General features: G+C 41.3%; 1 protein-coding gene across 3 annotated transcripts in view; it reads right to left on the bottom strand.

Moving 5' to 3' along the window:
* Nucleotides 1-12251, bottom strand: part of HIBCH (3-hydroxyisobutyryl-CoA hydrolase) — a 118264-nt gene extending 106013 nt beyond the window's left edge. The window contains exons 1-3 of one of the 3 annotated variants that reach the window (XM_050751917.1): nucleotides 12096-12181; nucleotides 5562-5736; nucleotides 2999-3041 (exon numbers count right to left, since the gene is read on the bottom strand). Coding sequence is in view for 1 of the 3 variants with exons in the window: in XM_050751919.1 (XP_050607876.1) it covers nucleotides 2999-3041; nucleotides 12096-12130 (78 nt within the window). In the remaining 2 variants the exon portion in view is untranslated. Of the gene's footprint in view, nucleotides 1-2998; nucleotides 3042-5561; nucleotides 5737-12095 lie in introns of all 3 variants that reach the window. The other 2 variants (XM_050751919.1, XM_050751918.1) reach the window with 2 other exon arrangements.
* Nucleotides 12252-15638: the final 3387 nt, after the last annotated feature.

Raw genomic sequence — 15638 nt, 5'->3', positions numbered from 1 at the left:
GTAAGAATATTTCCAAATTAGTCTACAGATACAAATGAGGCTTCACTGACAGGTTCCACTGGCTTTCATTAGCTTGACAAACCTTATATGCAGAAATGGAGAATTCTGTCCTCCCTTCTGGGTTCTATTCCCTACCTCTATCTTGGAAGCATCACCACGAATGTCACACTATTAATGCAAAATAATCCTGTCCACTTCTCATAACTCTGCCTGCAATACTGCCATCAATGGCATACTTCCATCACTCCACCATGAAATAAAAAGGATCTCTCTCTGTCTCTCTCTCTCACTCACTCACTCTCTCAGAAAGGCCACAGAAGAATTGCCTGGGATACATTTTCTCTACCCTTGAGGCACTCATAAAAACAAACACTGAGACTCAGAACTATTCAACCCCCAGGCCCTGAGAGTCTTTATCTTTTTTCCAGGTGTTTTCTGCCCCATGTCACCATAGTCGCCATGTGATCTGGATTCTGTCATGTCTTCCCATTCCACCTATGTACTTAGTCTAAATACGAGTCACTGATACCACTTCTAGTTTTTTTTTCTAGGAAACTCCTCAGCCTCCATGTACAACAGCTGAATAAAATAAGTAAGGGTAGTGCTGTGGTTCAAATATTTGCCCCCTCCAAAGAATGTGGCAATACTAAAAGGTGAGTCCTTTAAGAGGTGATTGGGCATGACAGTTCTGCTCACATGAACGGATTAACCCATTCATAAATTAATGGGTTAATGGATTAATGAGTTAATGAATCAATGGGTTAGTATGGGAGTAAGACTATGGGTTTATAAGAGGAAGAGGGAGAAGTGAGCTAGCACACTTAGCCTCCTTGTCACATGATGTCCTGTACCACCTTGGTGCTCTACAGAGAGGACCCACCTGCAAAATGGCCCACACCAGATGCAGCACCTTGACCTTGGACTTCTCAACCTACATTAGCTATAAGAAATAAGTTCCTTTTCTTTACAAATTCCTCGGTTTTAGGTATTCTGTTATAAGCAACAGAAAAACACAGACTAACACAGTTAGGAGGGGATATGCCAGGCTTTGTATCCCCATCTCCACTTAGGTTTAACAGAGGCACAGTTGCAGTAGTTACTTAGTGCTCACTCTGTCAGAGGCTATAGAGCGTACAAAGTAAATCTATGAAGACAGATAGCCAGGATTCAAATCACACCTCATAATTACTAGCTGTGACATCTGGGCATGTTACTTAGCCTCTCTGTCCCTCAATTTCTGCCCTGTTATACAGAGATAAGGCTACAATCCCTTAATTCCTAAAATTTTCTAGATTTTGAAAACAGTACATACTAAATGCTTTATAAAATACCCCAAGAGGAGTCTAGGTCCTTGTAATACTTGATTACATAGTAATACAGTGTTTTTATATTTATGCACCAAACCATAAGCGTTCACACTAGTTAGGATAAAAACTAAAAGAGCTTCAAGTACATCCAGGTCAGATTTTGCCAATGCATTTACCACAAACTAACAAAAAAACTTTTGGTTTTAGGGTTTTAGAATTGCAAATAAGAGATCTGTAGTATGTACTACAGAGGACTATCATGAGAATTAACTGAGCTAATAACACGACAAATACTTACAGTACCACCTAGAATACAGTGATATCAGATGACCTGTTATTGTTTTTACGTGCAATTTACTTGTCAGCCTCTATAAGAGATATAAAAGTGAATAAAATGTATTTCTTCCTTACAATCTGGTAAACTATGGATATTTAACTTTGCAAGGGTACCATTACAATAATAGCTAACGTATAAAATGACTGCTACATGCCATGCACTATGCTAGTTTTTTTTTTTTTTTTTTTTTTTTTTTGTCACTCTGTCACCCAGGCTGGAGTACAGTGGCGCAATCTCGGCTCACCACAAACTCCGCCTCCCGGGTTCACGCCATTCTCCTGCCTCAGCCTCCCGAGTAGCTGGAACTACAGGTGGCCACGACCATGTCTGGCTAATTTTTTGTATTTTTTTAGTAGAGACGGGGTTTCACCATCTCATTAGCCAGGATGGTCTTGATCTCCTGACCTCGTGATCTGCCCACCTCGGCCTCCCAAAGACTATGCTAGATTTTTTAATGCATTATTTTGATGGTTAATATTGAGTGTCAACCTGATTGGATTGAAGGATGCAAAGTATTTTTCCTGGGTGTGTCTGTGCAGGTATTGCCAAAGGAGATTAACATTTGAGTCAGTGGACTGGGAGAGGTAGACCCACCCTCAGTCTGAGTGGGCACCGTCTAATCAGCTGCCAGCATGGCTAGGATAAAAGCAGGCAGAAGTTGGAAAGGCTTGACCTGCTGAGTCTTCCAGCCTTCATCTTTCTCTGGTGCTGGATGCTTGCTACCCTCGAATATCAGTCTCCAAGTTCTTCAGCTTTTGAACTCTTGGACTTATACCAGTGGTTTGCCAGTGGCTCTTGGGCCTTTGGCCACAGACTGGAGGCTGCACTGTCAGCTTCCCAACTTTTGAGGTTTTAGGACTCAGGCTGATCCATCACTGGCTTCCTTGCTCCTCAATTTGCGGACGGCCTATCATGGGACTTTATCTTGTGATCATGTAAGTCAATTCTCCTTAATAAACTCCCTTTCATATATACATATGTCCTATTAGTTCTGTCCTTCTAGAGAACGCTGATTAATACAATTATCTTATTTATAATTTAAAAGCATTCTAAGGTAGATACTATTATTATTCTCATTTTATATATATCAAAAGGAAAGCTGTAAGAGACCAAGTAATCCACCCAAGATGAAGTAGTGAACCCATTATTTAACCCAGGCATTCTGACTTGTAAGAACCATGGTTTTAACCATAATCTTATGCCACCTCCTACAAGGTATGTGGGCCATGTCTTGACACTACAGTTGAGAACCATGATGTACCAAGGTCAAGGAAACCTGCCATACCAGTATTTCTCTACTTCTCTAACAATGACATTTTAAGTTACACATACAAATAATGCCCGCAAAACTTACCAAATGGTGCAGTATGGTATTAGTCCTTTTGAATGCATTAAACCTGAAACAAATGTGGAATAAAATGAGAACAGTAATGTGGGTAGTCATGTTTCAGTTTACAAATAGTATATCACCTTTTGCTTCAGCCTCTTCTAAAAGGTATTATTAGAACAAAAAGTTTTAAAAGGTTTAGCTCTCATTCACTGCTGGTGGGAACTTTAAATGGTATAGCCACTTGGTACATGAATTTTATGGTAACTTTTCATAACTGCCAAAATGTGGAAGTAACCAAGATGTTCTTCAATGGCTGGAAGACACACCAATTTCAATACAACCATATAAAATATTATTCAGCCATGAAAAAGAGAAATGAGCTATTATGCAACAACAAAAAAAATTGGACAAAACTTACATACATACATACTACTAAGCAAAAGAAGCCAGTCCTGAAAAGGCTACACACTCTGATTTCAACTGTATGATATTCTGAAAAGGGCAAAATTATGAAATCAGTAGAAAGATCAGTGGTTGCCAGGGGTTTGGGGGAGTGAGGGATGCACAGTTGGAACACAGGAGATGTTTAGGGCAGTGAAACTTATCTGTACGATACTGTAATGGTTGATACATGTCCTTATTATTTGTCAAACTTTTCTGCTCAAATTTGCAGGTCATTTTTTCCACCAACTTAAAACTACTCTAAAAAATAAAGTCATTACTCTTAAGAAAAAACGTTTGTTAAAGATGCAATACAAACAGTATTCTCAGACACTGTAGAGAGAGGTATAAATTGGTACTGCCTTTCTGGTAAACAGTTTGGAAATACAAATCCACAGCCTTTAAAATGATCACACCCTTCAATCCACTAATTCTGCAAGCATGTGCACTAGGGAAATCTCAGAAATATGACCAAAGTTTGATTGATAAATATGTTCACAATTATTTACATGATGGAAAAACTGAAAACAAAGTAAATGTCTAAAAATAGAGCATTATTTTAAAGACCGTGTCTATTAATACACACAGCCATTACACAACCACTAAAAATACTAACACGGAAAAGCAGTCATGACAAACCAGAAAAGGAGAGCAGGCTACAAAACAATAAACACAACACACTTCTATTTTTGCTGTTTTAAAAGTGCTTGTTGGGCTAGGAATACAAAGCCCGAGACACAGCTTGACCAAAGTGACCACTCCGGACATGAAAATGGTGAGGGTGGGGTCACCTGGTAAGGGGCATGAACAAACACGGAACGTTGGAAATTGTCCCTATCCTGATGCTGATTACAGGACTGCAGGTATAAGTTCACTAAGCTATAAACTTCAGAACAGTATACTCAAGTGCCTTATGTACATTATAATAAGAAAGTAAAAGGCAACACCAGGAAGGGCATTGATTGAGAGAGGCATGAGGAGGGCCTCTGGAAAGCTTGTTTCTTGATCCAGGTGCTGGTGATTTAGGTATGCTTGGTTTGTGAAAATTCATCAAGTTGTATCATTATGCTTTGGGCTTTTTAAAAAATTTCCTAAAAGACATAGCTCTTGCCCTTGAGAAACCCACAATGTAATGACAGATGTGCACATAAAAATACTATAGTTAGAATATACTAAGATGCATGCTTTTTGTTTAAGAAACTAAATTTAAGATCTATGGAAAGAGGTCAAAGCTAGAATCAGTAGCTGCAGCAGCCTGATAAGGGCTGTGCACATGTGCAGATACATATACTATCTAATGGAACTGATAAACTGACAATCTGTTAATTTTTCAAGGATACTCTGAGATTATACAAAGACCAACAGCCTGAGGTTTCACAAAAGGCAGTATGACCAGTTACCACTTGTAACCACAACTTGGATGACTGGATTTATAAAAATATTTGTAATCCAACTTACCTTTCAAAATTTATATTACTTTCTTTTTATATTACATTCAAATTGAATTATACAATAGAGAGAAACGATCTATTTGTTTAAGTCGGTCACAGTTTACATTCCTGAACTAGCATTTTTGAATTTGTCTCACCACAAGTAAAATGTTCTTATCCTAGCCCAGTGATTCCAAGACTGGTCTGTGCATTAGAATCACCTGGAGACTTGGCTGGGCATGGTGGCTCATGCCTGTAATCCCAGCACTTTGGGAGGCCAAGGCAGGCGGATCACCTGAGGTCAGGAGTTCCAGACCAGCCTGGCCAACAAGGTGAAACCCCGTCTCTACTAAAAGTACAAAAATTAGCCGGGCATGGTGGCAGGCGCCTGTAATCCCAGCTACTCAGGAGGCTGAGGCAGCAGAATAGCTTGAACCTGGGAGGCAGAGTGTAGAAAGTAAAAAGTTTCCTCTTCAAAGTTTTTCTTCTTGTTAAAGAATAAATTATAAGTGTTAGAAATAATAGTTTCTTTTAAAGACTTTCTTCAGGTCTCCTTGCTTTGTGCTAGTAACTCCTTGTTAAGCCCTATCCTGCATAACTATTGGACACACTCACAGGCACGTTCCAGCTCACAGCCTATGCCCTTCCTTATTTAAAAATGTTACTGCTTCCTTAAACCTTTCATAAGCAAATTCTTTGTTCTTCCCTGCACTTACCTATTTAGGCTATTAGCATATTGGGTATCAGTTTAAGAGTGTGAGGTCCCGCTCCAGCCAAAGGATGCACGACACAGCAGTAAGGACAACATAAATGCGTAAGGGATAAATATGTCTGCTTTTCCTTTGTCAAGTTTGCTCTCGCCATTGTTCCATCTGCGATTCAGCACCCTTTCTGCAGAAAGTAAAAATGGCTTGCTGAGAAATCCTTTTGTCTCTATGCTGACTTTTCTTCACAGCACCAATCATCTAACAATTTTGGTATTTATTATTTTTTTTTTTTTGAGACAGAGTCTCGCTCCATCGCCTGGGCTGGAGTGCAGTGGCCGGATCTCAGCTCACTGCAAGCTCCGCCTCCCAGGTTTACGCCATTCTCCTACCTCAGCCTCCCGAGTAGCTGGGACAGCAGGTGCCCGCCACCTCGCCTGGCTAGTTTTTTTTTGTATTTTTTAGTAGAGACGGGGTTTCACCGTGTTAGCCAGGATGGTCTCGATCTCCTGACCTCATGATCCGCCCGTCTCGGCCTCCCAAAGTGCTGGGATTACAGGCTTGAGCCACCGCGCCCGGCCCAATTTTGGTATTTCTAACACAGAGGTTGCAGTGAGCTGAGACTGTGCCACTGCACTCCAGCCTGCGCGACAAGAGACTCTGTCTCCAAAAAAAAAAAAAAAAAAAATCACCTGGAGACAGGTAAAAATTCCAAAGCTCAGGTCACACCCAAGACCAATTAAATCAAACTCTGAAGGTGGGGCACAGGCACAGATACTTTGTTTGAAGCTCCCCTAAATGATTTCAAAGAAGGAAGCTGTCATTAAAAATCAACACTAACACTTTATAATTATGAAACTGAAGCAACAGAGCGTATCTTATTTAGGGATATTTTCTAAATAAGGTTTTCATAATTACTTTTAAAGTGTGAACTACACTACCCTAAAACACCATTTCTAAAATGTTTTCAACTTGACTCAATTTTATCTTTTTGTAAATTTTAAGTATAAAAATCCAGAATGACTTTAGTCCTTAATGAGGCCAGTACCCAAATGTCAGTTCAAGAAGGTGTTGCCAGATTTGCAACTCTTATGTAATAGTTTAAGTACTAACTGCAGTGTTTTAACAAATAAACAAAGAGAACTCCAAGTCCCAGTTTTATATATAAGGCAGAATTTAACTCAAAGTTAATGTAAACCTATCAAACAAAGCCACTGTACACAAAATTTATAGGTCACAAAAATCTGTGGACCAATTACAAAAATATATATATATACAACCAAATTCCTTGCCAAATACTATATAATCATATTGCTTCCATTTGGTTGGTTGATTGATTTTATTTGAGTCGGAGTCTTGCTGTGTCACCCAAGCTGGAGTGCAATGGCACAATCTTGGCTCACTGCAACCTCTGTTCCCAGGTTCCAGCGATTCTCCTGCCTCAACCTCCCGAATAACTGGGATTGCAGGTGTGCATCACCACACCCAGCTTATTTTTTGTATTTTTAGTAGAGACGAGGTTTCTCCATGTTGGCCAGGCTAGTCTTTAACTCACAACCTCAGGTGACCTGCCTGCCTCAGCCTCCCAAAGTGCTGGGATTACAGGCGTGAGCCACCACACCTGGCCCACTTGTTCTAATTCAAATTCAGCTGTCATTTAAAATTTGATATTAGCTTTTATATCTCAAAATGTAATTGAGAATTCAGTGTCCCCAAGTAATTCTGAATTTATGATCTCTCCTTTCTACTGGCTCCAAAACTGCCATCTGGTGGAGAGGAAGAGGGCACACACATCTCTGCTACTTTTTTTTTTTTTTTTTTCTTGAGAAGGAGTCTCTCTGTGGCCCAGGCTGGAGTGCAGTGGCAAAATCTCGGCTCACTGCAGGCTCTGCCTCCCAGGTTCACACCATTCTCCTGCCTCAGCCTCCCGAGTAGCTGGGACTACAGGTGCCGGCCACCATGCCCGGCTAATTTTTGTATTTTTAGTAGAGACGGGGTTTCACCATATTAGCCAGCATGGCCATGATCTCTTGGCCTCTTGATCCGCCCGCCTCAGCCTCCCAAAGTGCTGAAATTACAGGTGTGAGCCACTGCGCCCAGCCTGCTACTCCTAATTTCTTAATTAACTTTATCAGGCTTATTTCCTTCAGCTGATGTTAACTTGGCTTTTTTTTTTTTGAGAACAATTCTCAAAGTATGGTTCTTGGACAAGTACCGTCAACATCCCCTGGAAACTTACTAGAAACTGAAATTCTCTGCCCCACGCCAGACCTACTGAACAAGAAACTGTGGGGCCCAGAAATCTGTGTTTAACAAATCCTCCAGGTGGTTATGATGTGTGTAGTTTAAATAAACAACTGTCTTAGATGAGAACTTTATCACTCAGGAACTTTTTGCAATTATCCAATAAAATAAACATGGCCTCATGCAATTAAACAACTACATGAAACTGCTTAAGCAGGAAGACGACATCACAAAGTAGTGCTTAATGAAAATTATTATCCCAGAAGTAGGCAAGGTGTGAATAGAGCAGAAAATCAAGTCCAGGAGGCCAATAATTTAGGCATGGGGTGATGAAGAACAGCAGCTGTGGAAACAGAAGGGAGTGATATTATTACGAGTTATTATAGAGTAAAAACTCAATGGAAAAGAATGTCAAAAACGACTTTAAGATTTCAGACCAGGACAACTAGGAGAATATAGAAAAGACAGGGAAAGAAGCTCACTGGTTTGCAGGATGAAATACAAATTCAATTCTGAATTTGAGTTTGTACTGACATAAGCAGAAATATTCAACAGAAGAACAACTAGAGCTTGAAAGGGAAGTTAGAACTAAAGGTATGTCTCATGCCACATGCATGCACAATCACTGAGGCATTGGAATCTCTCCGTTTTCTGTAAGGAATAAATGAGAAGGCTACAGCTGAAAACTAACTGCCAGAAGGATGCCAACTGCAACTGTGGTATTGGTCAGTAGCGTTTTATTTCTGCATTCTATTTATTTATTTTGAGAGACAGGGTCTCACTGTCACCCAGGCTGCAGTGCAGTGGTATGATCACGGGCTCACTGCAGCCTCAATCTCCTGGACTCAAGCCTCCTGAACAGCTAAGACTACAGGCGCACACCACCACACCTAATTTTTAAATCTTTTGTAGAGACACAGTCTATGTTGCCCAGGCTGGTCTTGAATTCATGGGCTGTGATCCTCCAGCCTCAGCTGCCCAAAGTGCTGGTATTACAGGCTTGAGTCACCATGCCCAGCCGAGCAGTGTTTTAAAACTACTAACATTATCTGGATGGAATGGCAGAGATTAAAAAGAAGAAAAAGAAAACTACTAACATTTAAAAATCAAGAGATTTCACCTAAAAATGCAGTTTTTCCAGCTTTTCCAGAAAAATCAGTAGCAATGGAAACCCTGAGTCTATATTCTATAAGGGCAACAATGCCTGCAGCTGAGAAGCTGCCTCCTCTCCAGAGCACTCTATCCAGCTCACCAGTTTCCCCACGCTACCATCTAGCCAGCATCTTTCAATGCTTCCTTCTCGGCCTCTGCACTCAGGCTCATGATTCCTAACACAGAAAACAACCTAACAGAGCATCAAAGATTGAGCCTTTGATCAACTAAGAAACAACTAAGTAGAAGTAAAAAAGAGAGGCAGTCAAAGAGCAAGAACCAAAACAATAGAGTTCAGCAGAGTACAGAGCAGATGGAAAAGGCAATGAGGCCTATTAAAAACCTAAAAAGTAATCTCTTCCTGTCATTTTTATTTTTAGAGACTAGGTTTTTCCATGTTGCCCAGGCTGGAGGGCAGTGGCGCAATCACAGTTCACTGTAAACTTGAACTCTGAGGCTCAAGTGATCCTCCCACCTCAGCCTCCCAAGCTGGAAGGATAGGCGTATGCCACCATACCCAGCTAGTTTTTTCTTATTTTTTATAGAAACGGGGTCTTGCTATGCTCAGAACTGTCTTGAACTCCCACGCTGACCTCTCAAAGCGCTAGGATTACAGGCATAAACCACCACACCCAGCGAAAAGCAACCTCTCTGATGAGGCTTCCTGACTCCCTCTCCCTACCTAATCTGGCTCTCATAACTGTGTCCCTTAAGACACTTATCGGAATTGGTAACTAAAAATTACTTTTGTCTAATTATGTTTCCTATCTGCTCTCCTTTCAGACTCCAAGGAACAGTAGGAACACCAAGTAGTCCACGGTGGCTATAGGATAACAAAAATGCCTAGAACTGTGCTTCCCAGCAAGTAGAACAGAACAGTAGGTAACTGTTCATTCATGAATATACTGGGGCCGAATCTGTGAAATTCAGGCTGGTAAAATTGTATTTAACTGCATAAGCAGAAGTGCACCTCTGTGAGCTTCTGAGAAGAATGGCAGTCACTAAAGTAAAACCTCAGCGAGATTAACCTGGCACTCTTGTACGGAAACAATTCACACTGGGAAGAGGAAAAAGTGGTAACTTTGAGACTACTGTTGAAACTTGAATCCACAGGAAGAGGTTAAGGTTTAGGAGTCTGGAAGAACTTAGGTAACTTTGAGAATCTAGAAGAATGAACAGAGAGATAAAGAATAAGGGTTATATTTATGTGCAAATTTGTTTTTCTTTTCCTTTTTTTTGTTGTTGTTGTTGTTGTTTTGAGACGGAGTCTCACTCTGTCGCCCAGGCTGGAGTGCAGTGGTGCAATCTCGGCTCACTGCAACCTCCGCCTCCCAGGTTCCAGCAATTCTCCTGCCTCAGCCTCCCAAGTAGCTGGGATTACAGGCCCCTGCCACCACGCCCAGCTAATTTTTTTTTGTATTTTTAGTAGAGACGGGGGTTTCACTATGTTGCCCAGCCTGGTCTTGAACTCCTGACCTCATATGATATGCCCGCCTCGGCCTCCCAAAGTGCTGGGATTACAGGCATGAGCCCCCGCGCCTAGCCCTTAAGTGTAAATTTATATGTGAGTTGCAGCTGAGATATTAAGAGGGTTGTGACCAGCACTAGAGCTCAGAGAAAGTCAGATTAGACAAAGATTTGAGTTACGCTAAGAGAGATGATTTGGGAACCAAAAAAAAAAAAGTCCAAGAGCTAAACTGGCACTGGGGTAAGAGGAGAGGCGGCGGAGAGTGGCATTAGAAAAATAGGCCAGTACCAAAGAAGCCAAGGGAGGCCAGAGTTCAAGTGGGGTTGCCCAACACTGTCAACCATGGCCCAAGGCCTTTTCTCCTCTCAGAACACTTTCCGTAGCACCGTATTCCCTTACACGCTTGAGGGTTAGGCTACTGCGGACTGGACCACTTTGGCCTCTGCTTTCCAAGATAATGCCCACTCCAGGGCTGAGTTTGGAAAAGGCATCTCAGATCAAAGCCCCCAAAATGGTCCTGCCCTCACCTACAGAGTCTGCAACTTGGAACGTGGGGTGGAAGAAAGCCAAGCTGAATTGTGGAAATGACAGATCCTTTCCTAAGTCAACTTTAACGAACATGTCTTTCCAGTTTGTTTCTCTATTTGCTATTTGCTGACAACACTGAAAAAGCGGCAGCAACGATTACGTGTACTGATTTTCTTACTATTTACTAAATCTCTCCATGAGCTCGTGCAAGGACTAAATTTCAAGGTATTAAAAAAACAAGCAGAAAAGCAACTCTTAAATGTATAACAAATATATACTGAGAATTAGGTCTGTAGATACAGTGTTAGAATTCTAGACACTTTCCCCTGAAACTATTCTTCTTAATTCAAAGAAACACCTCCATCCCTTTTCAGGAAACCCAGAAGGCAAACTCTAAGGCTTAAAGAATCCAATAATTTAAGTTGTCCTTATTTTAATGAAATAAACATGGTTCTCCCTTCAAGTGGGCGCAGCTGCTACCTGACATGACAGTACAGGGCCAGACAGTGGGCTGTTCAAGACGCATGTAGCCTAACTTCCTAAAGATGTGGCTACCAGATTTCTTAGGCTGAGCTCAAGGTGCAGTGAGGGGTACTTTTGAAAAGTTAAACAACGTTTGCAAACATGCTCCCCCATGCCACGTTAAATGTCCCTCAACACTAGCCTGAAAGTTCCAGATGCCTGCACTGACGCTGGAGCCATGCAAGAAAGCTGAATAAAATCATACCACGGGCAGAGAGAGGTGCAGCAAGTGACAAAGCACCGGTGTGTGTTGACTGCACAAAACATGCCGCACAATTCCTCTAAGCTGAATCCCTCCGTGTCCCCAAACTGCACCCAACTTTGAAGAAAGAAAAGAAATTGAGGCCAAAAGAATGCAAGTCGTGTGGGGACAAGGTTGAATTAAGAGCTAGAGTGGCAGAAAACGCGGGTGCCGCCGCAAAGAAGATGCTAGAGGGAGAAAGGGAAGACAGGGACGGGGGCTGGGGCTTGGGGAGGGCCAAGGTTGGGGTGGGCCAAGGTTGGGGTCTCAAAACTGCGCCTCTGAGCGCGACTCGAAACTTCGAGGCCAGCAGTCTCCACCCCCGGCCCTTTTCCCACTTTGGAGAGCGCCGCTGAAGAGCCTGCCCTTGGCTGCTCGCTCTCTCACTCACCTCGACATGAGCCTCCACACCTCCCGCTGCCCCATCGCCAAACACTCCAGAGCTAAAGCAACGTAGCGAGAATCACGCGGACCCTTCCAGCGCCTCGCGTGAGCCCCGCCCACCGCCGTCCGGCCCCGCTGGGCACAGATGACAAGTCCTCCAGAAAGCCAGAGCGACCGTTTCCGCTACGCAGCAGGGAGGGGCGGGGCAAGAACGACGCCTGGAGGAAATAGTTGAGGGCGGGGAAGGGGGATGGGACCGGTGCGGGGTGGGCCTGGGATCGGGGACGGGGCCAGAGGGAAGGCGGAGAGCGAGCTGAGGCGGAGCGGTGAGAGGGAGGATAGAGCGGACTAGGGCGGATTCGCAGGAAAGGAGATTGCCCTCTAGAGGCTGTCTTAGCCTAAAGCGCAACTGTTGTAGGCTTGACCTGCAAAATTGACCAGCAGGAACTAATGTGAAAGACTTTTCTGGAATTTTAGTAATTTTTTATTAAAATGTAAACTTAGTATTATTTAAGAATCAAGTAGAGGAATTACACTTGATAAAGGACATCGGGGTAGTTTATTCATTCCTAACCCAATATAGCCTAATTCCTTTAACATTAGGATTGAGACATTTTCAGTTTTCTTGGGAAAAGTTATAGATCCCCCACTCTTCCTCAAAGACAGACAAGAGTTGTCTGATTAAGAGATAATAGATATGTCTTCCCAACTAAAGTAAAAGTTACTGTTATCAGTGAAAGCCTAATTGCATTCAGAAAGTAGCTTACTCTTAAATGAAACCCGCATTTAACTTAACTACTAGGATCCACTGTTACATTGAGGAAAAAGTTCCTCTGCTTCCAGATCCACCCAGATGTCTAGCAGAAGACATTTCATCGCCACTAGTAAGTATTGAAACATTTATCAGAAAGAAGAAATCCGGTGAGAAATTTCAGAGAGGACACATGAAAGGAGTTATTCTTAGTACCTTGATACTTAAAGAGATACACTGTTGAGACTTTGATAAAAAATTACGTTTCTAATCTAGGTCAAATGTAATAACCAAATGCCCACTGAGAAGAGGACAGACAACAGACATCACAAAAGGAACTCCTTACCTGCAATTTGGTTTTTAACTGGCTACGGGACATCACGATCTGACATCACCATCATGCCTCATTCACTGAGCACAGAAATGAACCAGTCATCTGACCTAGCATGGTTTACTGGAAAAAGCATGGACTTTCCTGTTAGACAGACTGAGATTCAAACCTTCCTTGCCGCCCTAGCTTCATGTGTGTGAAACCTGAGTCTCAGAAGGCCTCATCGTTAGAAGGGCCCTGTGCTTGTTTTAATGTTGTGCTATTAATAATTTTTGAACAAGGAACCACAAATTTTCATTTTACACTAGGCCTGCAAATTACATAATCAGTCCTATCCCTAGCACACTAATAGTTTAATGACCTTGAGCAAATTATATAGCTTTTCAGAACCTCCATTTTCTCATCTGAAAATGGATGTGCTGATGATTAAAGACTAGAGGTGTTTGTGAAGATCCATTGAAATATAGAAGGAAATATGTGCATAAATTACTTAGGACCTCGTAGGTATCAAGACCTGTCAGTTATGCCACACCTTCCACCAAGCTGTCCTTCCTATTCCCAAATTCTCTATTTCTTCTAATGATGCTATCATCTTCTGGCCCCCAGCTCTAGAAACCTTAGTCCTTTAAAAAAAATTATCTTAATATTCTATTCTGAAGATTTTCAAACATATAGCAAAATTATAAAAATTTAAAGCAAACACCCATGTGCTCACCACATAGATTCTACCTAGATTTACATTTTGTCTTGCTTTATTCCTTATCCCAAATACCTTATTTTTAAATGCTTTTCAAAGTTAATTACAGGCATCGTTTTACTTCTCCCAAAATATGGCATGTGTCTTATTATCTAGAGTTAAATATTTGTTTACATATTTTCCCTTTTGACACAAAATTTACATACAATGAAATGCACAAATCTTAAGTGTACATTCACTGAGTTTGACAAACATATACACTTGTGTAACCAAAATTCCTGAGATATAAACCATTGTCATCACCCCAAAAAGTTTCCTCTCATGATTTTCCAGACATTCTCTGCCTATCACTGCCTTCCCCACCCAACCCCCACCCCAGAAGCAACCACTGTTCTGTCTCGAGAACCACTGTTGTTTGTTTTCAGACAGGGTCTCGCTCTACACCCAGGCTAGAATACAGTGCCACAGTCATAGCTGACTGCAGCTTCAACCTCCCTGGGCTCAAGCAATCCTCCCACCTCAGTCTCCTGAGTAGATGGGACTACAGGCACATGCCACCACGCCCAGCTAGTTTTTGTTTTTGTTTTTGTTTTTGTTTTTTTTTGCGAGATAGGGTCTTGCCATGTTACCCAGGCTGGCCTCCAACTCCTGGGCTCAAGAGATCTCCCCGCCTCGATCTCCCAAAATGCTAGGATTACAGGTGTTAAATACTGCACCCAGTCTGATTTTTTCTACCATCAATTAGTTTTGCATTTTCTAAAAATTCATATAAAATGGAATCATACAGTGTGCACTTTTTGTGCATAGCATTTTTCACTTAGCAAATTGTCCATATCGTGTGTATCATGTGTATCAATAATTTGCTCCATTTTATTACTGAGTAGTATTTTATTATATTAATACACCATAGTTTACTGATCTATGCTCCTCCTGATAGATTCCTGGGCTGTTGCCAGTTTGGAGCTATTATGAATAAAGCTGCTGTAAACATTCTTGTGTAAATCTTTTGTAGACATATGTTTCCTTTTCTCTTGAGTATATTTATCTGTAAGTAGAATGTCTTGTTTATAGAGTATGTCAGTGTTTGGTTTTATATGAAACAGCCAGACCCTTTTGTATCATTTTGGACAAGAATTCTGGTGGCATACAATCCACAGAATGAGGAATTATGTTTACAAACAATATATTTGATAAAAGGCTATCTATAATATGTAAAGAACTATCACAATTTAAATAACCGAATTGTAAAATGGACAACATTTGAATATACTATACAGCTCTCCAAAAAAGATATATGAATGATCAATAATCATATGAAAAGATGCTCAACATTATTAGCCATCTGGGAAATGCACGTCAAAACCACAATGACTTCACACCCACCGTAATTTTTTAAAAAACAAGTGTTAAGTGAGGAGAATTTGGAATCCTCAGACACCACTGGTGAGAATGTACAATGGTGCGGCTATCTTGGAAAAATGTCTGGCAGTTCCTCAAATGGCTAAACAGAGTGACTATACGACCCAACAGTTCCATACCTAGGTATATACCCAAAATAAATGAAAACATAGTCCTCACAAAATTTGTACATAATGTTTATGGCAGCATAATTGCCAAGAAGCAGAAATAACCCAAATGTCCATCAACTGATAAATAGGTAAAAACAAAAGTTATATATCTGTACAATGAAGTATTATTTGGCAAGAAACAGAAATGAAGTATCGATACGTGGTACAACATGAGTAACCATGGAAAACACTGTGCTAAATGA

This window comes from Macaca thibetana, chromosome 12 (assembly GCF_024542745.1).
Source record: "Macaca thibetana thibetana isolate TM-01 chromosome 12, ASM2454274v1, whole genome shotgun sequence".
Lineage (NCBI taxonomy): Eukaryota > Metazoa > Chordata > Mammalia > Primates > Cercopithecidae > Macaca > Macaca thibetana.
Note: the sequence above shows the minus strand (reverse complement) of the source record. Positions and strands in the feature narration are given on the sequence as shown.